The sequence below is a fragment of the Gouania willdenowi genome, chromosome 8 (genome assembly GCF_900634775.1).
Source record: "Gouania willdenowi chromosome 8, fGouWil2.1, whole genome shotgun sequence".
Taxonomy (NCBI): domain Eukaryota; kingdom Metazoa; phylum Chordata; class Actinopteri; order Blenniiformes; family Gobiesocidae; genus Gouania; species Gouania willdenowi.
Window position 1 is genome coordinate 22,178,502 of NC_041051.1, and position 25,147 is coordinate 22,203,648.

At 39.8% G+C, this 25,147-nt stretch overlaps 1 protein-coding gene across 5 annotated transcripts; it reads left to right on the plus strand.

Annotated features, from left to right (window-relative positions):
* Positions 1-223: 223 nt before the first annotated feature.
* cdk12 (cyclin dependent kinase 12) lies at positions 224-22,159 on the plus strand. Of its 5 annotated transcripts, none has more exons than XR_003674598.1 (15): positions 224-2,202; positions 4,228-4,941; positions 5,133-5,312; positions 5,417-5,556; positions 5,844-6,014; positions 9,715-9,904; positions 13,066-13,122; positions 13,500-13,601; positions 15,479-15,556; positions 15,634-15,750; positions 17,171-17,302; positions 17,428-17,651; positions 19,437-19,859; positions 21,057-21,545; positions 21,620-22,159. XR_003674598.1 is itself a non-coding variant. In XM_028454622.1 (14 exons), exons 1-14 carry the CDS (start codon positions 998-1,000, stop codon positions 21,449-21,451), a joined length of 4,128 nt encoding a protein of 1,375 aa, XP_028310423.1. In that variant the 5' UTR covers positions 224-997; the 3' UTR covers positions 21,452-22,159. The 5 variants fall into 5 exon arrangements, 2 of the variants coding, with proteins under 2 accessions (XP_028310423.1, XP_028310424.1); XR_003674597.1 differs by having other exon boundaries at positions 21,623-22,159; XR_003674599.1 differs by having other exon boundaries at positions 21,793-22,158.
* The last annotated feature ends 2,988 nt before the right edge of the window (positions 22,160-25,147 follow it).

A 25,147-nucleotide genomic window follows, 5' to 3' on the forward strand; every position in this document is an offset into this window, starting at 1 on the left:
GTGAATCTAGTGCATTTAAATGTTGCTGCGCAAAACATGTAAATGTCAATCCCTGGTGATAACAATGCTTATAATGTAATAATAGGAATGATATTATTATTATATTAATCATTTTAGAACGACGGCGTCCACCGACAAAAAAAGTAGGCGGGTTCTCTGTAGTGATTGGACGTTGCCTAGTGACGCCCTAGACTGACAGCACGCCCGCTTCCGGCCCCACTAGCCGTGCGCAGCGCAGAAGTTGTTCGTCACAGGAGCCACAATGGCGTATGTAGTCTCCTTCTGAAAGGGCAGTGGATGATACTAAATCCACTATCATCGCCCTGAAAATAGGCCTGGTTGACTTCCAGCGCCATTAATAGTAAACTGGAAAATCTACTGCACACGAAAATATTACAACTTCTTGTCAATATTGATTCCAGAAGGGATAATACTTATATTAAAAGGGAACATGTAAATTGTCCACCGATTCAAGTTTTCATTTTGTTGGAGAAACGAGGGTGTTCATGGGGACATTTGCTCGTTTCTGAAAACAAAGACCGTAAATCTGTGGAGTAAAAACACCATCAGTAAGCTTGGCACCGGACAAGGACAGCTCACGAAAGGAGTATTTTTCTTTTCACCATTCATCCCGCTAGCTGCCGAGCATTAGCTCGCCGTGTTAGCTAAATTCAGACGAGGACGACAGCAGCCGATGTGTGGCTGGGATTTTTTTTCTTTTTTTTTGCATTGACTGCTTTATCCAGTTAACTAATTCTGCAGCTCTGATAAACCTGGCACGGTTTATGAACTCTACTGGAGATTTGATAGGAATGAATCGACAGTGAGTGGGACTGGACGTCAGCGGCCTGGTGTGCTTGTTCAACACGCAGGTATTTTCTTGTATTATTACTTTAACAACACTTAATTTTGTCAATTGGAGAAGTTACTGCGTACTTTGTGAATGAATTGGTGGGACAAGCCAGTCGTAGCAGTGGCACCACGGCCCTCGTGAGGAATGCCTGGGTCGGACCGACACCATGGGACCAAGAGGAAACAGGAACCGAGCGCTGAGCCGCACCAGACCCAGGGCCCGTTTCATACCTCTGCGGGAGACATGACGACCAGGGACGGCAAGGTGCAACTAAAATCTTCTATGTCGTCATCTGCGGCCAAACGTAAGCGTCATAAATCTAATAAACTTAATCGGGAATCCTTGGCGTTTCGGGTACACAAGGATTATGCCCTTGGCAAAACAGCGCCCCCTGGTGTCAATGCCTTCAAACCCCTGGTGGAATACGACGATATCAGCTCAGACTCTGACACCTTCTCAGACCCGCTGCCACCCCGACCTCCTGAGAGCGGAGGTGGGGACCTGCTGGAGCCTTCTCCGGAATGCGAGCGTGAGGATATATGTGCTGAAATTGCCAGTGGAGATAACAAGGGACATAAGCAGCCCCGGAAAAAGTCTAAGGACCCTACTAAAGTTAGAGACCCTGGGAATGGAGAACGCGGGTACAAAAAGAAAAGCAGCAAAGAGCAGGAGAAAGGCAGCTCTGGCAAGAGTAAAGAAAAGGCTGCACCACCACCACCACCACCACCATCGTCATCGTCATCAGGCACCTCCACCAAACGCCTGCTCCAGCTGGAGAGTGAGTCCAAAAGGGTGGAGATGATGCTCGCCACCCAGATACAGGCTGCTGCCAGTGTTGGCAGTACAACTTCTTCCACATCATCTTCTAGAAGTAAGGAGAGCAGCCGATCAGGGAAGTCTCGTAAAGAGAAGCAGCAGAGGAGAGAAGGCCGGGAAGAGGGAGGAGGCTCCTCCTCACAAAGGAGCCGGACAGAAAGGAGTCACCGCAAGTCCTCCAAGAGCCACAAGGCAAGTCCTAAAGGCAAGTCCTCTAACAGGGGCAGCCCTCGCAGGAGGGGCACCACCTCTGCTTTATCACCCAGTCCCAGAAGACGGGCTGGGAGTGAGAGTCCACCAGGTAGTGGGTATGGGCAGCAGGGCGATGACAGCTATTCCAGGCGGAGGGTGGCCCAGCGCAGTCCCAGTCCCTATGCGGATGTGTCTCGGCGCAGCAGGCAGAGATCAGACAGCCCCTATGGAAGCAGACACAGGTCCTCCAGCTTTGAGCGGGACAGCAGCCCCTACTCAAGGAGACGCTCTATCAGCCCTTACAGCAACCGCAGGTCTTCCAGCACAAGCCCCATTTCTCGGTAAGAGTTGCAGACCTCACCCCAGTAGCTCTTCTGTCTTTGAATAAACACAATCAAGTTTTAAGGATAGTTACTAGTGCTGGACGATATAGACCAAAACTCATATCCCTTTTTTTTCCTTTAAACAGCGATATATGATATAAATCTTGGTAATTTTATATCAAATGAAGTCTGGCCAGAAAGACAATTCAGGATTCAATTTGATGATCCAAATTCCACGCAGGCACATTTACTAACAAACAACTGCACAATATGTGCCACTTTAGTCTTTTTCTCCTCTGAGGGACAGCACATGTGGGTGAGTTATATTGTGTGGCTTGTTTAGGAAAAGGTCTAGGTTAGGACACACTCAAATCTGTGTTTTTAATGCTGTTCTGAGAAGTAGTGAAAGCAGCGACTCCTAAAACAAGTATTTTAAAACAAAATAAGCTATATATAGGTGATATTGTAATTTATTATATCCCCAAAATAGAACATTATATATATATAGAATCTCGATATATCGCCCAGCTTTAATAGTCAGATGCATGCATTGATTATTATCAGTTCCCCTAAAATACCCTGTTATATGGTAATTAGTAAACTGTGTATTAGTTTACTGAAAGTACATTGTTGCGCCTGTGTAAACAGTAGGCCTGGGCAATATATTAAGAGTCAAGACATTTCTGTTTTGGCGATATAGAAAATTACAATATCGCCTCTAACAATATACTTGTATTTTATAGCTTATTTTGTATTAAAATACTCATTTTAGGAGTCGTTGGTTTTGCAACTTCTCAGAACAACATGAAAAGCACCGTTGGATGTGGATTACTGAGTGCTTCCTAACCCAGACGTTACCCTAAACAAGCCACACTACAGAACTCACTCACACGTGCTGTCCCTTATAGAAGATAATGTTTTAAATGTGATTTTATGTGTTAAAAGGCCCAGTAATTGAAATCAGAATACATTTTTCACTTTGTATGTTTTGACAATTCAAGAAATTGGTTGTAACCAGTTGGACCAAAGGCAGGCTAAACATGTTTTACTTTTTTTTTTTTTTTTTTAAATATATACTATATTCTTTAAATGGTGTGCAATTCTGGTGTGTTAATTTTTTTAATCTATAAGGCAACGCATGTTACTTCGAATATAAATAAGGTCTTTGTGTCCTCAAAGTCAAAAGTAAGCATCAGCACTCCCAGTTAAACTTTTACTTTGCAGTGGTTACAGGTTGAACTGAAGTCAGATAAAGGATTGAAGTCAGAATAAATTTTTCACTTTGTATGTTTTGATAAAATTTTAACTAGTTGGGCTCATTTTCACCTCACAATTGTAGAAAGGATTGTTTTGGTAGGAAATGTAAATGAAAATCTAGGGCTGCTCCAATTATAGAAAAAATAATAATTATGATTTTTTTTTTTTAGTCGCAATTGAAATCACAAATATTTGTCAACCAAAAATGTATTTATTTTTTGTACAAAACCATGTCAAATATATTCTTTAAACTTAAATAGAATCCTTGAATTACTAAAATCAAGCATGTTCACTTTTGCACAAAACACTTGTTGCATGTGATGTCTTTGCTCTAGGTCTTCATCATCAAACCCAAAGTGTTCCCAGAGAATTTCACTTGCCTTGCTCATTTACCCAGTATTTTTGCTGCGTTTCTCCTGCCATGATTCAAGACCGCTAGAAACAACTTTTCTTGTGTTGGCCTGCAGGCTAGCTTTAGCTTTGAGATTTAGCAAATAAAACGTTGTGTGTAACAATTGAAATTATAATTGAAAATCAATTAAATGCACAGTCTTATGCAAATCTATAGTATAAATCATCATCTCTTATTTACATTTTTACTTTTTGTTTAGTTTGATTCCAACTACTTTATCGCTGGGTTTTCCAACCTTTTTGGTCATTGAGTTAATCATTAATATAAAATCCATCTGTTGTTAAAGTGTTGGCTCTATTCAAAGTAGCATACTTGTAATGTATAAAATTCCTGGATCCTTCTGTTTTTTTTAAAAATTGTTTTGTTTCATTTAGGCGCTCTGGCCGCTCCAGGAGTCGTTCTCCTCTTTCTTATTCTCGTCGCTCGTCCTCTCGTTCCCGTGGCAGGAGACACACTAACTTGTCCGGTGTTGGGAGCAGTTCCCACAGTAGCCGGCCAGGCAGCCGCTCTCCTCCTTCCTCCCGTTTGCCTCTCAACTCCAGTTTGGGGGCTGAGCTGAGTCGCAGGAAAAAGGAACGCCAAGCCGCTGAGGCGGCTGCTGCACGGGCCAGTGGAGCAGCGACCCCCCCTCCTCCTCCTCCAGCAGCAGCAGCACCACCCCGGAAAGCCTCAGGGTCCGCTACTTCTCGAGTAGCTAAACTTGAGGTTCAACAAGTAGAAAAAGACCTCACTACAGCAGCAGAACCTCAGCCCCCCGAAGCTGCACCTTTACCCCAGGAAGTTCCCACCACTGAAGATGCCCCTCCTGCCCCTCAGCTTTCCTCATCTAGTGATGCTCCTGCACCACCACCACCTCCTCCTCCTGAGCCATCTCATTCAGTGCCCCTCACCGTCACCCCTTCGGTTGCACCTCCACCTCCTCAGAGTGAATCCAATAGTCAGCCTCCACCAAGTACCATTACATCCCAGGCCAAATCCCCAGCTTTGCTTCCTGCTCGCAGCCCTGCCCGGCAGACCCCCCTCCACAAGACGTCAACGCTCCCCCCTCTACCTCTCCCACCTGTACTGCTAGGGAATGCTCAGGACAGGTGAGAAAACAATACCAATTCACACTATTGAGCCACAAACATTATTTCCTTGTGAAAAACACCTGGTGTATTTAAAATGTCATGTTTCCAAAGATGGCTACACATTCCTTTGATTCTATTTCTAAATTTTACTTCTCCTGATTGGATTTATTTACCATGTTAAATTTGCATTTTTTATTTATTTCCGTTAGTCCAAAGAAGTCCACACCTCCTCAGAGGTCGTCTAGAAAGGAGAAAGAAATTCGCAGTAGACCTTCACTCATTGACCTTCCTCTACCTCCCACCTTGTCTGGAGGAGATGTGTCACCACCACAATCCTTTTTCCGCCCAGCTCCTCCGTCAGCCCAACCTGTGCTGAAGAAAAGACCAAAGTTTGTTTCCCCCCCACCACCAGCTAAATGACCGCTGCCTTTTGTTATCACTTGTCAAACCCCAGTTTTTTTTTTTTGTATTTTTTTACTCGAATGGTTTGTAGGATTTGCTGTCCAAGATACGGGGAGAGGAAGCATTCAGACAGTGACTGGGGCAAGCGTTGCGTGGATAAATTTGATATCATTGGCATCATAGGAGAAGGCACCTATGGCCAGGTGTACAAAGCCAAGGACAAAGTCACTGGTGAGTTATGTCATGCAAACAATTTAATTTTAGAGACTCATATTAATGAATAACTGGTATGGTTCTCCCTTATTTACTGAAAATGCTTGAAATAATAATACAAATCTAATTGACTTCTTTGTTAAGTTACCAGTTTATATTTTTAGTAAACAGTTGTTTCAACAGGTGGAGGACAATGCCAGAAAAAAAAAAATTTACAAATATTGTCCACTCAGTTTTCAGGTACGTTATGATGTAGCTGCTTTTTTAAATGGCCGGGTATGTTTTGGGCCTTTCGTTCTTTACAGGTGAACTAGTGGCTTTGAAGAAGGTGCGCTTGGACAACGAAAAGGAGGGATTCCCTATCACAGCCATCAGAGAGATCAAAATCTTGCGGCAGCTCAAACACCGCAGTGTGGTCAACATGAAGGAAATTGTCACAGACAAACAGGATGCTTTGGACTTTAAAAAAGACAAAGGTAAGCAGAGGATTGAGAGATCTGTGTCCTTCAAATCACAAACAGGTTTATGTGGAAGCAGCTCAATAAGGAAGTTGTTGGTAAAGCTACTGGCTTGAATTAATAACTCAAGAAAATAAATCTTCCTTAGGACTTGAACCACAAATTTGTGTATGAGGAATGGGTGATTTCTGTTTAAAGTAAATGCTGCTGCACATCTATGGCTTGTTAATGTCAAAAAGTGTCCCTGATAAAAACTGGACCCAAAACTGGCTTATTGTGGGTTAGATAATTGTATAGAAATGGTAATAATAAAAATTATGTGAAAAAATTAATGTATAAGCTGGGTGAAGACAATATTAAGTTAAAAACATTTCTAAAAACAAATTCCAGAAACCTTTGATGTTGACCTTCTTGGAAAAGGCCTCTCGGCTCGAATTGGATTGAATGTGAATTTTAAAACCAACATCTTCACTAGGGGTGGGCTATATGGAAAAAAAAAAATCATATCAAGATTTTTTTGTTTGTAAAATCACGATTATTTTAATCACTATTTTTTCATTTTATTTACCAGTAAACAAACCAATTTACCTATTTATAAAAGGATAAAAGATTATTTAAGTCAGGGTACTTTTCGAACATTTTTAAAAATGTATGTAAGCAATTTAGCAAACTTGGTCTAAGTACAATTAACATTTAACAAAAACGAAAAACTTCTCGTTCTTTTAGTCACACACCGTCTTTCTATTTTGCCTAACTCATAATGAAAAACTCAAGCACTTCAACATTAAAGTAATGTGCTACATAACAGGTTGCATGTCAGTCTAGTGACTATAATTTGTTTTTGAGGTAATACACTCATGTTAATAAAAGCCTACTTTATGCAGTCTTTGAATGCCTCATTTTCCACAGTTTGGACAATCACATCCTTTGCATGATAAAACGATACTGCTTTGGATACATCAGGCCTGGGTCATATGGACCAATATATTCATATCTCAATATATTGGCTCAAAATGGTCATAAGCAATATTAACTGAAATTTTTTTCTCCTCAATATAGTTTTACAAGAAAATCAATAGTGGGTCAAAGTCACTGGAGAAAAAAGGCACAAAGACCCTTTTATTAATCACCAGTAGCACAATATCTACATTTTGCAATACTTTTGGCTTTTTCGTTCATTTAAGTATAAAAAATGTGATTAAGTTATGTAATGTGGCTTATTTCTGAGTTGCTGAAAGCAACTTTTTAAAAACGCTGACCCAGTCAGTATGTGGCTTCTATAAGAAACTTGCAGCCATGTGACAGGCGTATAAACAAAGCCCTGTGATCTGCTGCAGAGTGGAGCAGTGAGTTTGTTACAGAAGAGAAATACATGCGCTGTTTCCTCAAACGTCTCAGTGCTTCCAACACTCATTACTGAGGGACTTTTACATTGGACAACTGGACATCTGCACTGAGCCTCAGGGCGGGGGGGCAGTGAGAGTGGATTGATTTTTTTGGCGTGTCTGTAGTGCTGATGTGAACCAGATTAGCAAATGGAGTGATGTGGCAGAGAAAAAAACACATTTTTTATGTGCGGTGTATGGGCGCACAGACCTAAGGCACAGACACGGCACCGCTAAGGATAAATTGCACACTACAGTCAGTTCTTTAATCTCCGTGATTTGGCAGATCGTTGCCACATTTTATTCCTTCATGGTCTAATATCTTTGGATCGCACACCCCTAACCTTCACCACCCTGCTTGAAACTTTGACAGTAATAGATCATTTCAAAAGTAAAGTGGGCTTCCCATGCCTCAATGTCCCATAATTACAAATGTAACAATGAGCTTGGATTTGTCCTTGTTAATTATGCTTCTCATCACTTGATTGAAAAAGTTGGCTTTTTTCGTCTTGCTTCTATGTAGGTTGGGCAATATCATGAGATTTACGCATTTTACAATTAATGTTTTCCCATTCTGGGCGATACCTAAAACATTATTATTCCAAAGCTTATTTTAAAAGGTGGTCATTGCTTTTGCTACTCTTTGCTTTACACAAACTCGGCTTTGAACCACCACGAATCACTCCCACAAGTTGAGTGGTAACTTGAAGACAAAGATGCCAAAACTGTGTTGACTTTCTCTGTGTTGGGTTGACTGTAGTCAGAGGCACAGGGAAGGTTTTTGGTTGTTTCTGTTTTTTGTATAACTTTCTCAGTCATACTAGCAGTGGAAGCACTCAGACAAAGCAGATGGAAATAGTGCATTTATTCCTCTCTTGTAACATCACAAACTCTGTGTTTGAGCCTCAAAAGCAGCTTTCACCATACTAGCACTCTGTTTACACACATGGCTGACTTTTGCTTTCTCTCCCTCTCTTATGCACACTGTAATTTGGCTCCTTCTCTTAAAGGGGCCATGTACTTTAAGAACAGGATGAAAAGCACAAAGGCTCATTTATTTAGGGATGGATTAGTGAGTGCGCCTTAAGAACTTCATTCAGCAACCCAGACCTACTCTGAAACAAGCCTACAGACTACAGAATTTACCTATACATGCTATCCCATAGAAGAGAAAAAGCCTAAAGTGGCACATGTTTACATTGTGCAGCCATTTGTTAACTCATTCACTGCCAGCCATTTTCAGAGCAGCCAACCCCATATTGCTAGGCATTTTAGATGATTTTCACTGATATTTCGAGACCCACAGAATATTTTGTACTACGACAATCTGAAAAACACAATTAACGTCTTTAGACGTCTTTAGCAGTCAACGTTACTAAACCAAAAGACGTCTTTGGCAGTCACTGAGTTAAAGTGATGACGCAGAGGTTTCAAGAGGTTACGTTGAACCAATAGCAAAATTCAGTTGTAATAGCCGGCGTTCTATCAGACATCTTACAGCTAAATACGCAAAAATGTAAATACTTTTACTAAAATGTGAAGAGTGGGACTAGGATCAATCAACGGCACTACTTAATACCCAAATACACATATATTCAGCAGAAAAAAGTTGGTTTGGGGTGTACTTACTCTTTAAGAAGCACTGCAGGAGACTGACATGCTGCACTGTTATGTAGCAAGTGTCCACCTTACTTTAATGTTGTTGTGCTTGTGTTTTTTATTGTGAGTTAAAAAAAAAAAAAAGAGACTGACGAGTAAGAACTTGTGAGTTGTGCATGTCAACCTTTTGTTTTTAATTGTACTGAGAACAAGTTTACTAAATTGCTTAAATAAAAAAATGTTTAGGGCTATAGTTTTAAATAGGTGAATTGGTTTGTTTTACTGGTAAATAACTTGTAAAAAATCTGTATAATTAAAATAAAAAAATAGGTGTTGTGATTATACAAAAAGAAAATTGTGTTATAAGATTACCAAAATGTATCAGTTTTTAACTGTTGAGCAGTGATTGGTGGGGGAGTTATAGGAGGCAAATATAAGCTTTACTGTTTTAGTATTTTTTTCTATGCATCACATTTCTACTTTTCTTGATCACGTAGCAGCCTATTGTTTAATACCTGTCTGAGACGGACTAAAAAGTGATGCAGGTTTTTCTTTCTTGCACTTCTCAGTTCATAAAAGGTCAAATATGTCATTCTATTTGCTGTTGCTTTCCATAGAAGTTAATTTGAAGTATGATTTAAAAGTTCTCTTTGTGACTCACCCACCCAACAACAGACAAACCTGTTACACGTGTAATCAAAGACTTACTAACCTCAAGCTACATCTGCTTGCAGGGGCCTTCTATTTGGTTTTTGAGTACATGGACCACGACTTGATGGGCCTGCTGGAATCCGGCCTTGTCCAGTTCTCCCATGAGCACATCCGCAGTTTTATGCGTCAGCTGATGGAAGGCCTAGATTACTGCCATAAGAACAACTTCCTTCACAGAGACATCAAATGCTCCAACATTCTTCTCAACAACAGGTGGGAAAATAAAAAACCTTCTGGAGAGAAATGGCAAATGTTTGTGCAGGTAGCTTTTAGCAGGAACAAGTTTACAACATTTCAAACTATAAACTTTAACATCATTAGCCATGAACTGCTGTAGCTGATTGTAGTTCGTGTTGTAATTGTATAATTTGTTGACGTACTAAGTAGGGATAGACCGATATGGATTTTTTAGGGCAGATGCTAATTTTTTTCCCACCAGCCTTAGCCAATGACCGATACGGGCTAGCATTTTTCTTGGACCAATATTTGGAGCCGATACTACTGTTTCTCTTTCAATTTACATCATAAAAATTACACAATGATAACAAATGGTGGGAATCTCAATATTTTAAAAAGGAACATTTATTGAAATTAACAAAGGTGAGGTAGAACAACAAGTCAAAAATATTTAACAAATATTAAAAACAGGTGATGTAAAACAAGAACTAAAAAATATTTCATAAATATTCAATAATGCGAATGCAGCAGCCCGCATGGGCCACTGCCGTTTCACATAAAAACCGCAAAAATCGGCCGATCTATCGGTCTATCACTATTGCTAAAATGAATTTTCAATAGGAATATTACCTGTTTGCTGTGGTGCTCACATCAATGTGTTTATATTGCTAAGTAATAAGCTGTTCATCACTTTAACACTTACTATATGTATCTAGAGTGCAAAGATGTGTTGGGTGGTTGCTCGGTTGATAATGAAAAACAGGACATTTCTCAAATTGTTTCGATCCAAATGTTTTATGATCAGGACAGTTGCTTATTAACGTGCATATAAAATTTCTTTTTTGTAACTTTATGTTTTTTCTTTGTGTCCCCGGCACCAAATGGTCCACGGGCTGATATGGGTCAGCTGCCCGGTGGCTGGGGACGTAACCAAACAAATCATTTTTTTCGTCAGATCAGCACGTAATGGTTTTAAGTTTTTCGAGTTTCGGCTGCGATAACAATGTGCTCTTTTTTCTTTTATTAAACAAAAGTGAATGAAGTAAGGTTTCATATTAAAAACCAAATACTACAAGGTTTATCTGCACTAGTCATTCATATTCGTGGTGGAAACTAAGGATGTCGGTGTGTAAACCAAAAAACACGTTTGTTTTTAAATGATGTTGTACTGTAACAGCAGCATGTATTTCAATATAAATCTAAGTGTGACAGATATAAAGCAACATATGAAAAGCACAATGATCAAAAGCACGAACTGCAGGCAACTTGAACCTGCCGTGCTGATGCACACTCGCCGTCTCTAAATACTTTCCAGTAAAAAGTGACTAAGTTTAATGCAAACTGCAACACCAACCATTCAGGCTATATTTCAAGTGGACGTCAGCACTGAGGCACATCGCTGTTAGCAAAGACGGAGCAGCTCGGCAAGCTAACGTTAGCGTCTGTTACGGCTAGTGCCTCCTGGCCTCTCAGTTTTTGTCCATCCTCTCTTTCACCTCACACACCTGATTCACATCAGTATATCTCGTCTTTGTTTAGTACCGATGTAATATCAGGGCACAGAAGATTTATCTTTAGAGAAGATAAATTTAGTTAACTGAAGAGGTGGTGTGAAGTGTGTGCGCGCGTGTGTAAAGGTTCGAGGCACATTGAAAGTGTTATTGATGGGAGGTGTTTTTAAATCCAACGCGGTATTGTCTACTTATGTGGCTAATTAAGTAGCCAAAGCTACTAGTAGCTAGTAGGTATCTCCTACTTCCCTGTTAAATATAAATGTGAAGCCAGAAAATGTTATTTAGAGCTTAACACTTATTCTAATGACTGGTTTATAATTTATTTATAGTTGGCATTGTTTGATGTGGTTGAGGGTCACATTGGTCATATTGTTAATGTTCTGCCTGTAGGACTGTTTATTGTCCAGATGTCTGTTGATCGGTGCTTTAAACTAAATAACTTGGAAATGCCACACATTGTTTCTGAGCTCATTGATTTGTTTTCAGTGAGTTTTGCTTCCTTTGATTCATCACTGAGGAGATACTTTGATGTTCTGTCTGTGTGCGCACATCTCACTATTATTTCTATTTTCTACTAATTACTTGGTTCGCAGAGAATGTTATTAAATGAACACAATGATTTTAAAGACATTGTTTTGACTTTGTAGATTATTTTGTGCTTAAATTGAATTGGGAAAAACCTTGTGTAATAAACTAGCCGATTTGGAAAAATCAGTGTCGTAAACAAGGTAAATAGTCAGTTAGCATCACTGACCAATGTTAAGGACAGAGGATGAAGAAATACTGTAGATGTTGGGCACAATATTATAGCAATTTTCTTTTAATGGTTTATTTTACATAAAGGCCAACATTTTGTGGAAAGACTGATTTACCATGCCGCATGTTTACATTTTCTGCACACCTGTTGGTACACTGCACATATACATGACCACAGATAGTGGTCGGTCGCCTATGCAGCAAAAGGGAACCACCAACTACTTCTGCTTTGTTAGAGAGCTCTGCAATGGGCAGGTATTTTCTCTTTAAAACTCACTCCTGGTGGATTTCTGACCATTTCCCCTCTCTCCCACAGTGTTTATTTTATTCCCACTTGCAACATTTCTGTCTGATCGTATTGTGATTTGTGGGCATTAGACAATATTTTAATATGATGCTTTATTATTGCCTAATATAAAAAAGATAAATTAGCAAACTGAACACGTATCAAGTCACCTGTTCTAATTAAACTTGTTTGTTCCTGCTGGACTCTGATCCTAATGCGGGACATGGTTAAAGTGGACCACTGAGAGAAGAGAACATGTTTTAAAGACTCTTAAATCCAAATTAACAAATAAATCCTGAAAAACAAGTGGTATGGAAAAAGAGGTAAAATGGGCAAACCAAGAGTTGGTAAATATTGTAAATATTACTAGCAGGTATACAAATGTAAATAAGCTCAATATATATCACTAATTAGCTTTAACATATTTACTCTTCTATTTGGCAGCCTAGTTCCATCAGGTTGTTATAAAATGTTTAAAGTAATAACATTTTTGTCAGAAACACTTTGACTACTCACCACCATTGTCTGTCGGGGATCCTAGGCCACTGATGTCACAATGGTTTATCTTGACACAGATCACAATCTGCATTGTTGCACTCTTTATTTCACTTACACTGCTTTTTTTGTATTTTTATGAGCAGAGGTCAGATCAAGCTTGCAGATTTCGGGTTGGCTCGTCTTTATAGTTCAGAAGAAAGGTAAGATTAAAGAATTTCTTCTTTTGCCTGCCTGGTATATGGCAAATTTGAGTCCTTGATCTATTGTTGCTTTGATGCTTGCAATACATTGCAGCTTGCCACTAGATGGCGCACAGTCACCATAAAACCCTTTTTTCATCTTCTAAAATTTGTTGTCTCAATTTGGATGAAAGTATTTGTTGTTTTTCCTTGAAACAATGTTATATTTAACTAAATGGTCCTTCTCAGTATTGAATATGTAATAATGATGTGTTTTTTATTTGTGATTGTACGAAATGATAAGACTATCACAGAAACAGGCAACTGTAAAAAAAAAAAAGTTTTATTTTTGGGCACAGGAGGAAGTAGATGCTTAATGTAATTTTTGCTCCTTTCAGTCGACCGTACACTAACAAAGTCATCACACTATGGTACCGCCCCCCTGAGCTCCTCCTTGGTGAGGAGAGGTATTCTCCTGCTATTGATGTTTGGAGCTGTGGGTGAGTCTAAAATCATCTTTCTCTCCAAATTTCACAAACCTGCATATGGAGCTAAAGACTAACGATACTTAGTGATGGAATTACCGTATTTTACAGCGTATAGGACACTAATTTTTTCCTTTAAAGTTGAGGGTGTGACCAATGTGACGGTGCGCTGTGTGAATTTCTCAGTCAGTCCAGTGGAAGCAGGTGTTGGGAGGCAGAATGTTTCTGACAGTCCCCCCTACAGCGGAATGAATGAACTGTAACAGCCACTAAACATCACAGTTAGGGGTCGACCAATATGGGATTTTCAAAGGCCGATACCGATTTTTAAAAAAAAAAAAAAAAAAAAATCAGCCGATTTTGGAAGTCGATATTTGAGGTCGTTATACCTTTTTTTAAAGCACATTGATTATGAAAGACAATTGAAACACTCATATGATATAAATGTACGTATGTATTACAAATTAATCTAAATACAATAGAACTCTTAACATTGATTGAACTTTAAATATACCCATACACAACCATGTAAAACAAAAAGTACAGGAGGAGTAAGTAGCAGTAAAGCACAACAACAATATACAAAATACACTGTGCAAGTAGTCAGTTTAAACTATTTCAAGCTTCTTTCTTAACTTAAAGTATCTAGTAAATAAGTTCACAATTATTTTAAAATATACAATCAAACAGTAACCTGAAAAGTGGTTTTGGTGCAAAATGCTGGTTCAAGCATCTTGACTTCAAGTATCAAAGACAAACAGATCACCACAGAATAAAGCACACTACCACATGGTAGTAAATAATTAAAATCAAACTGTAAACTAAATTAAAAAAAAGTCCACATATCGGCCCGATATATCGGTCGACCTGTAATCACGGAAAACTGTTAAACTTCAGAAACAAGCTTCATAAAAGGTGGGAAAGTGAAAACTCTCACAGCTTTATTAACTCAGGATGGATGCGTCATGGTGTGTCCAATCGTGGAGGAAAATTGCGTGGGAGCAAATGACCGCTGATGTCTTAAATTTGTTGAATATTTGTTTTCATTTCTATTTATTGCTGATTGTTTAAATAGAATATAATCCCAGTAATAAATAGAAGTTTGTGGACTGGTGAGCGCTGGCTTGTATGCATTCACGGTGGGAGGAACAAAAAAAAAGTACACTCAGGTTTAAAATGTACGATATCTCAGCCAGTTTGTAATAGCCTTTACACTGCGGGTCATGTTACAATTAAATGTGAGAAGCTTCATTGGTTTGTGTTAATAAAACAGGCATCTAATTTTATGATTGATATGACTTCTGATTATTACAGGTAAACACTGAGATATCAGGCCAAAGTAGGTGTAGAGCTATGAGTTACTGACCTTTACAACCCCACTTTAGTTTATTTTCAGTTTAAGCTAAAACATCAGTTTTTTGTAATATGTAGTTGGCAATTAGCAACAGTTGAAGTGTGTTGTTATACAAAAGTTTATAAATTAATTAAATAAAGATTTGTGTCTATCTCCAAAGGGAGAGCAAATTAGATTCAGGGTAATATTCAGAGTTGGATCAGTTTTTTTAAATGCTCTGTGGTTTTTTCAGATGACTACTCTAATATCAGACCCAAAAATATAGATTTCAGGAATTTTTAAAACCGGACACCCTTTAAATATAGAGGTGTTACACATAGACATATAATATTTTTTTAGTAGAAGAAAAAAACTATTTTTTGAATCATTTCTGCTGGTGTGTGGCTAGATTTTTTTTTTTTTTCCCCAGGTTCTTGTTTGATCCATTTTTATATGAATGCCACTGTTTAGAAACAATTCAATGCGCATTACTTCACATAGAAAATGGCAGACGATGCATTTCCTCAACTACCTCTCCCCTCTGGTTGTTGTGTCTCAGGTGTATCCTTGGAGAGCTGTTCACCAAGAAGCCCATCTTCCAGGCTAACCAAGAGCTTCTCCAACTGGAGCTGATAAGGTATAGCCTTCCACTTGACCACATCTCATCACTGCAGACTGCTTTGTAATGTGTTTAACCTCTTTGCCTATTTGCAGCCGTCTCTGTGGAAGCCCCTGTCCGGCTGTCTGGCCTGATGTCATTAAACTTCCCCTCTTCAACACCATGAAACCCAAGAAGCAGTACAGGCGCCGACTACGGGAAGAATTTGCCTTGTATGTTGTTAACCATATCATTTCCAGGGACACCCAGTCCAAAACTGAAAAAATAAACAAAAACCCTCACAAATACCAAAAATCACACTTAATAGCTTTTCTTAATAGACAACCTGCTAGTTTTTTTTTTTAATTTTTTTTACGAGTTATCCTTTGCATTTATACTTTGTTCTTCTTCAATGGTAGGTTAATGAAAGAGCTGACAAATTGGATCAGAAAATATTGTATGTAATTATGTAATATCAGTGCATCAATTTTTTTAACCCACTGGAATGGCCAGCTTTAGGCTCAATTTGAATGCTTCAATTTTGTCCTGAAATGGGACAATAACGTGACACCAAAGTATTCTGTCAGACTGCATGTCTTTTATTTAAAAAAAAAGATACCAAATTTGTATTAGCCGAGTATATATGTGCTCACTTAAATTTTTTATTATGTCATTAAATTACTTGCCCGCTTATCAGTGAAAAGAGCAAACCTTGCCCGATGATGCCCTTTGTTTTTCAAATTCAAAGCCATGAACTGCATTACTTTCCTCGTAGCAGCTTTGCTCTTTTCACTGATAAGCGCTCTCAGCGGACCACTGGCTCTGTTTACCGCTAGCTGTAGCTTTAGCATTGGCTTGATTACTATAGCTTCAAATGCTGCATACTCAGTGGTGTGGTGGTTTCTTAAATGGTGAATAAGGTAGTGTTTTCTTTGCAGCTCCACAAAGGCTTATTTCTACGTTACAGGAATTACAAATTGCGATCCTTTGGTCTCTTAGGACCTTTGCTGAGGTAGAAAAGATCGGCGGAAATGATCGGTTTCATATGCAAGGATCGGCCAGTCCCTCACAATCAGGGAAATCGGCACCGATCAGTTGGCCGGCATCTTTAGTAATTAACTTGTGAACAGAAATTATAGCGGCCAAAGAGAACAAATCTACCTTTTTTTTATTTTAACTACTCAATTTTCAAATAAAGATGTGAAAAGGCTGTAGCTTCATAGTGGTTAATAAGGTGGTTGTATATATAAGAACATTATTTATACAAACCCTAAGTTTCTGATATTGGTTGTAAATTTACTCATCTGATTTGCATAATGTCACATCACGGCTGACCTCCATATACATGCATATACGTACATATACTGTGCTATCACTGTCCCTTCACTCTGACTAATCTGCCATTTCAAGAAAAAAATGTTTCCTGTCGGAGTCAGAATTATTGACAGGTTTTGTTTAATTTCCCATTTTGGACCTAATCTCCATCTAGTCTTTATCTCTATATCTCTTTTGCTCATTCTTCTCTCCTGCCGCTGCTTCTCTCTCACTCTGTCCCACAGGGTTAAAAAAAAGGTCTAATTAAAATAACCCCACACACACCCATTTTGTGTTTGTTGCTAATTATTTAACTCTTTTCTCTCTTTGTGATTACAGTTTACCCTTTCCTGCTCTGGACTTGCTGGATCGAATGCTGACCCTCGACCCTGCACGCCGCTGCACGTCTGAACAGGCTCTCCATAGTGATTTCCTGTGTGACGTGGAGCCCAGCAGGATGCCGCCCCCAGAGTGAGTATTTTGAAGCCTCCACTTCTCAAACAGGAATTAAAGTGTGTTATTTCCATTTGTATTTATGTGGTCTCAGAAGTATGAAAAGCTCATGTCTCATCATGTGTTCTTGGCTCTTTGTCCAGCCTTCCTCATCACCAAGACTGTCATGAACTGTGGAGTAAAAAGCGAAGGCGTGCGCGACAGAGTGGGGTGTCCGAAGATGTGCCTGTGACCAAAGGGTCTCGTAAAGATACCACGGGTACCTCGAGTGGGGAGAATAGTCGGCCTCCAAACAGCCCTGCGGGAGCTCCGCCCCCACCTCCTGGAAAAGCCCCCTCAGCAGCCACCTTAGAGAGTGAGTTGTCAGGTAACAAACCAGGTGTTTTATAAGGAAAACAGCAGCAGCTGTTTACCTTTTCATAAACGGCATTGAACACCATAACGAGACAAAGACCCTTTATTCCATCCTTTTCTAGTTCAATTACCAACTAGTTATTCAGCTTCATGGTTTGACCAAGTGTGGTTTCCTTACACAGGTTCTCTAAAGATTAACACACTGTCACATTAAGTTTATCACCAGCTGTGCTGATGTTCTCAGTTCATTTTGTTGAGTTCCAAAGTGTTACTACTAAGTACAATTTAAATCCAGTTCATTTATCCTTTCATTTACAATCTAAGTGGATGGGGATGATCTAATGGTTACATTCAGAAATAGGTTAGCTGCTTTATTGACTCAATTTTCACTGATAGTGAAACACTGATTAATCTGCAAACATCTTGTTAGGTTTGACCCTATGTATCTGAAAGCAAGTAAATAATCCTCAGCATCATTAAAGCTGCCTGTTTGCTGGTGTCATGTGATGTGCTACAGTGCAGGAAAAATGCAAACTGAACCAAATCAATCCTGATCCTTTTTTAATCTGTCATAATGTGTACACCCTCAATGCTAGTCAGTTGGTTTTAGAGCCATAAAAAAGGCAAAGTTTTGCAAAATGTGTTTTCCTAATACAATAAAGTTGCTCAAATCTCACAGTAAACATGGATACATCAAAAATAAGGGAAAAATTGTGACTGTAAACAATGAGTTTGTGCACATCTCCGAGTTTTGCGCTTTTGTAATCAATACTTCCAATTTAAAAGTGGCAGGTTATAATACAGAACGCACAGCACAGAATTTACATAATCGGCCTGCCGATTAAAGCAAAACTAAGTAACTTTTTCACCCTAACAAATCCTTCTCATAGTCCCTGTGAGGGTAATACAAGTGTTTATGGGGTGATTGGGGGTCTTTCATCTCTCCCTGCTGTCTCTGGCCAAAAAACAGTACTTGCAACTTTTCTACCTCCGACCTGGTGCTGGTGGTAAGACGTACTGTTTTACGGCAGCCTAATACAAACTAATGCTAGATTATGACCAGCCCACTGGCTGCACACGGGTGTCTACAAATTCACTTTTCTCAAACTTAGGCGGAGCCAGCAAAAAAAGGCAGAGAAGACCTTTGTCTGAGGAACGGAGCAACTCCATGCAGTGACAGCTCAGCAGCAACACACAGCAACCATACACACTGTTGTCATGGCAACAGGCACGCGCACACACTCGCAACCCAGAGCTCCATCAGGCAGCGCTCACACAACCATCCATCCATTTTCAGAGCCGCTTTGTCGGCACACATACAAACACATTTCCACACTCCTTTCCGTATTATTCCCACATCATTAATTTATTTTACATGTCTCTCTTCCTCATACTGTTCACATGGGACTATATGTGTGAAAGCACCCTTAGTGTCACTGATGTATTAGGATTTTTCAGTGATCGGTTGCTACCGTCTTGAGTAGCTGTGGGGTGGGGCAGGCGGCAGAGTGTGGAGTTTTTACAATTGTGACATAACCAAAAGGGACCTTTAGGGGGAGTGCTAAGCTCGTTACTTAGTTCTGCTTTGCTTTAATCTGTGATACGCTATTATCAATACAATCAATCAGCAGGTATTAATCTGTCTGGATCTTTTTTGGTACACTGTTCAAGCTACAGTAGGTCTCCTTGGAAAAGAGATGGATCAATATTTTTTTAGCATCCTAAAAGAAAATGAATAAATATTTAGACTTATTGGTATCATATTTTTGATGACTACTTTGTGTGAACGTGTGTCCAGGTCTAGGTGCGGCTGCTGAGCAGCTGAATCAGTCGGAGTTAGCCGTGTTGCTGAATGTCCTCCAAGGACAGGCTGAGCTGAGCCTGCCCCAGGTCGCCCAGCTTCTCAACCTCTCCAATGCAGAGACTCTCAGCCAGTTGTTGTCTGGTCTCAATGAGGCTTCTGACCCCAAGGGATCATCAGAGAGCCAAGGCCAGTCCACCACTAGGACCCAGCCCCCAGAACCACCCCCCGAACCCCCGGAGCCATCGCCGCCTTCAGGAGACCCGCCACTCAGCCAGGAGGACCAGGCCAACCTGTTGGCTCTCATCCTGAGCCACATCATAAAGCCACAACCTGAGGAGCAAACAGATGAAAGCAATGGTGTTCAATCTGAGGAGGCCCTAATGCGTGATTCGTCTGCTTCTACTACTGATTGCAAGGGCAAGTCTGGCTTTAGTTTGTAGGGGGTTACAGGAAAGGGTACAGATTTAGTTCTTCAGATTTGTATGTACTATTGTACTCAAATAAAGGTGAAATATTTTTTTTTTTTACTGCAGAGTCAAAAAATACAAAACTAGCATTGATAGAAACATTCAGGCTGATAACACACCTGTCACACTTTCTCCCCTCCTTCTCCCTGGCAACTGTTATACTAAAAATTATAAAAATGATAGTCATGTGGCCTTGGTAATCAGATAAAGGCTTGGCACTTGTGGGCATCTCTGTTGTACTCAATAAACCTGGAGGACGTGTATTGTTTTCTCATAATTTGAAAACCAGGTTCACACTGCTGTTGCCACAATTCTCCCTCTTTTTGTTTCGCTCTTATTCTTGTCTCGTCCTCATGTTTTTCTTTCTTCCTTCTTTCGCATCGTTTTCATCATCACAGGAGTTATGAATTCATCCGAGAGAGTTGATGTTGCTCCAGTCTGTAATGTCAGCTTTTTATGAAGAAAGTCTAATAAATTATCAAGTGAAAATAAATGTTCTGAATCTTTAGGTCTCACCTGCATGTGCTTGGTTTGTCACGTTTTCTTTTTGGTGAACCGTTCACTCTGGGTCCGGTTTAGGATCAAATAAAACTGAGTTGATGGGGTTAAAGTCCATTCTTTCACCCATCGAGGCCTCAGGAAACCAACATGCCCTAATGAAGCAGGAGCCTAAATAACCGTTTAGTGCCATAAGTCTACAAAAGTTTCCATTTTCTGTTCATGTAGCACCCCATTTTTTGGTCTTTTGTGTTTTCTCACAGTTCACGAATTCATCCGAAGTAAATAAGCAGTTTTCCTGATAATTATATAGGACTAATTCCAGATACAGCTAAACAGTATGGAAGTGAAAACATTTGTTAGATGTGCTTTTCAAAGGTTCCAAACTTTAAATACAGAACAGAAAAGGTCAAGCTATTCATCAAAACTAACCTGACTTTGTTTGTCATGATTTTATTTTAAGAACATTAAGTTTATGGGAAACCAGAACGTCGTTCATGTACTTAGCTCCCTCTACTGGTTAAAGTCGAAATGCACCTATTACAGTTTGAATGTTCCATAAAAAGGATTTGGGTTGATGTAGTTGGCACCTTTTAGCTTTAAACATTCATGTCTTAAACTAACCATCTGTCCTGTTTGGCCTCTTTAGATGACAGAGTGTTGAAAAAGCAGCACCTTGGGTCAAACCAGATGACCCCATCCCATGATCCACGTCCACCCTCTCCGCCTGGCCCACCAACATCAGCTTGTGTTCTTGGAAACTCCAGCGCAGAAACTCAACCCAGTCGGGACATCAGTCCAGCTGTGGCGGCCGCTCTCCTCCATCTGATCTCTCAGCAGGACTCTGAGGCTGGGACCTCACAGAGCAGCACACATCCATCTCCAGCTGTGGAGAAGGATCCACCCTGGTTGGCTGATTCTCCACCTAAACCCTCAGCTGCAGCTGAGGCCTCGGCAGAACTGGTGACCTCTGCCACCACCACCACTGCAGTGCGGTTCCCTAAAGACCAGGACCTCCGTTTTACCCATGGAGCCGCCCGCTGACCCTCTGTGAGATGATCTTGGGACAGATCCAACATCCAGGGCAGAAGCAGGTGTAGGCCAGGCCTGCAGGAGTGAATTACTGGACCACAAACAGGTAGTGAAAACTGAATTCACGAGTTAAAAGTCTGAGCCTCTTTAAGTTTTGATCACTAAAATCTTTCTCTGAAGCAGATCGAGAATGGAGAATAGAACAAATGATTGTCATGTGTACTGCACTCTGTCCTCTTGATCTGACTAGAATAATGGAGGAACATCTGAAGGCAGTGTGGGTTTGTGTCCATGGTGACTGAAGGTCTATTGGTTATTCTGTCATAGCTTTTAATTTTTTGTTTTGATCTCAGTGCCTCCTTTGAACCTTGGAATGATCTGGGTCCTGTGGGGTGAATAGGCTCCTCACTATGGAGAACACCTGTGTTGCACATTTGCAGAACTCTTGAACATCAACTACTGTCCTTTTTCATCCCACCTGAAGAAATCACCCTACGTGTGATAATCAGCCAAAGCCATGTTGTATGGTACAAAGCTAAAATTGTGCGTGTAATGGATTGACGACTTCTACTTATCCTGGTAGACTTTGAATCTCATGCCTGGTTGGCCTCTTGACCTTGTTTTGCAAATTCAAGCTGTTTTTTTTTTTTTTTTTACAAGAAAATAAGCTTAAACTGTGTTAAAATGTTCAGTTCCACTTCTGTACATTGGAAAGGACAATATGTTCCTGTGTCTGTAAAAATAAGTACTTTTTGTAATGTGTTTTCCTTTGGTTGGAATTATTAAAGGAAGATATACAAACAGCTCAATCACTTCTCCGGCTGTTCTTGGCCACTAGATGGTAGACATCAGCTCAAGAAAAAGCTTGTACTCGGGGGTGAATTGCAGATTGGTCTGCTGTATAATTTCTATAGTTTAGCTTTTAACAAATTCAAGGTCATTGAATTTGATTGAACTCTAAAGCCTAACATAACAATGACGGTCCTGTTAAATGGACCTTTAAAGATGTGTTTTGCTATCTGACTCCAACATTCCGTTCCTTTAGATTACGATGTGGACTCTTTATATATGAGATGGAAATCCCAGAAGATGGTTGGTTTTTATGATTTGTTGACATTTTTTAGCCAAGTTGAAAATACGGAATTTTGATTTTATTTAATTTTTTTTAACCTGAAGATCAAAACAAAGAAATTCAATTTTGTTCATCCATAATATGTGTGGAAAGCTACATCTGTAGCCACTATACTGTCTTAGGGACCACCAACTTTATTCATGTGGGACAATTAGGAGGCGTGTTCTGCACGAGGACGGCAATGCACGCAAGCTTCCATGACATAGTTATTACCTGCCAAATGCTTAGGTTCTTATTTTACTATAATCTGTCAAAGCAACATATTTTACTGGTTTTGTGTTCCACCCAATCTTTGGGGGGCCGATTGTAAAGTTGCGCTTAAAATAAACAGCAACTTCGTGCAACATTTGGCAACAAACCATGTTAAAAAAAAATTATGTGAATTTTTTTTATGTTAGTTTTGACCAAATTTACAGCAATGTTTGTGAAATTTGTGGTGCAGGTATTTCTTTTCTTATAACAATATAATCTAAATGTTGATTCTAAATCTAAATGTTAAAGCTAAATGTCACAGGTGGAACTAAATATTTAGCTAATATGCAAGTTCACCAAAAGTACCATATTAAAGCTCACATTTACCATTTAGATTTACATTTAACATTTAGATTAGATTTGTTGTTTATATTTAATTGTAACATTTAGATTTGCATTTACAGTTAACATTTAGATTAGATTAAATTTATTGTTTATATTTAATTGTAACATTTACATTTAGTGTTAACATTTAGATTATATTAGATTTAATGTTTATATTTAATTGCAACATTTAGATTTACATTTAGAGTTAACATTTACATTTAGATTTAATGTTTATATTTAATTGTAACATTTAGATTTCACATTGACATATTTTTACAAGAAAATAAACATCACAAATTTCAAAGTATTGCTGTAAATCTGGTCGAAAGTAACACAAAAACATTTTTTAAACATATTTTGCTGCTAAATGTTGCAAAAATGTGTTTATTTTAGCATGTGCAACCTTAGAATGGGCAACCCATACCATGTGTGGCAGGGGAAAAGACAAAACTAGGTACAACATGGAAAAGGATTGACATCAAAGCACGTTTCCAACAACGATGCAGTTGAGACGTGTCAAAGTAAGGTCCCGTGCATAACATAATAATAGTGAAAATGTAACACCATCGGCTAACATTCTGTTCATGTTGCAACTGGCTGCCATGTTTCTCATGAAACTGACACACACACATATGGTCATGTTGTAATGGAACATGATGTTCAGTAGTTAAAGGCACCTTTGATGTTATGCTGTACAGTGGTCAGGTAATTTGCCGGTTTTCTTTCTGTAATCCAAAATAAGTCTGAGCAGCTACAGTGTGGTGAATGAACGCTGCCTTTTTTCAGGTTAAGGGGCTTTGCTCAAGGGCTCATAGCAGTGCCCTCGGGGCTGGGGCAGATGGTGCTTTCACCCCCGCCCAGCTCTCCTCCTGCCAGTGCTGGGATTTAAACCTGTGACCCTCCAGTCATAATAACCCTGCTTCTCTAACCTTTAGCACTCTGCTGTCTAAAGGTTGACACTGATCACACTGATATCAGTATTGATCTTATCATGGCTGCAGTGGTTAGTTAGTGGTTAGCACGTCCACCTCACAGCAAGAAGGTCCTGGGTTCAAGATCTGGAGTGGACACTTAGGTCCTTTCTGTGTGGAGTTTGCATGTTCTCCCCGTGCTGCATGGGGTTCCTCAGACTCATCCCACAATCCAAAAACATGACACTTAGGTTGAATTAAGTCTCTAAATTGCCCATAGGAGTGAAAATGAAAGTGAGTGGTTTTGTGTCTATGTGTTGCCCTGTTCAGGGTGTACCCCTGCCGAACGCCCAGTGAAAGCTGGAGATAGGCACCAGCGGACCCCCAACGACCCTGAAAACAGGAACAAGCAGGTCACAAAATAAATGGAGGGATGGAATTCTTAAAAACTAAATACATTTTTTAACTTTTTTTTTAAAACAAATCTGAATTTTGTATCGAAATGTACTGACTTAATGCTTTTGGATGACTACAGTCACTTCTTCAGCTCCTTGTTGAAAGCCTACATCACCGTATAGGATTTTAAATTAATCGAGGCATTTAAAGCCTAATTTCAATTGATAGCTCTAACGCCATCAATCTAATGAATGTTTTTCCAACGCAATGCCAGATATGTAAATTATTTTGACCCATCAGACAGTGATGTGAAGTGCTCCCTTTGCATCAATCTTCTTTATATGTCAATTTCTTCACCACTTGGGCTGATCTCTTTATGAACATCCTGACAGCCAGACAAGGATCATAAACTGTAGATTAGCCAAGAGACTACAGCCTGGTGTGTGTGTATGTGTGCACACACATCCTTGTGATTGTGTGTTGCATTACGTGTGTGTGCTGGATTGGCTTCAAGCAACCCAAGACCGGCTCCTCACTTGGCAAGCTTACAGAGTCGCTTACCCCTCTGGCCCACCAAGCAGCTGAGCCCTGTGGGTGAGAGATCTTTCAGAGTGGAGACGGTGGGAGGCTCACCTGCCCTCTAGCACATAGAGCCAGTGTGAGTGAGGGTGTGTGCAACGGTGTGTATGC

Bases quoted from the DNA above. Each gene is read 5' to 3' on its own strand.
- cdk12 (XM_028454622.1), top strand. From the start codon at position 998: ATGCCTGGGTCGGACCGACACCATGGGACCAAGAGGAAACAGGAACCG. The intron at 6,015-9,714 runs GTAAGCAGAGGA...ATCTGCTTGCAG, and splicing joins GGACTTTAAAAAAGACAAAG to GGGCCTTCTATTTGGTTTTT. The intron at 13,602-15,478 runs GTGAGTCTAAAA...GTTGTGTCTCAG, and splicing joins ATTGATGTTTGGAGCTGTGG to GTGTATCCTTGGAGAGCTGT.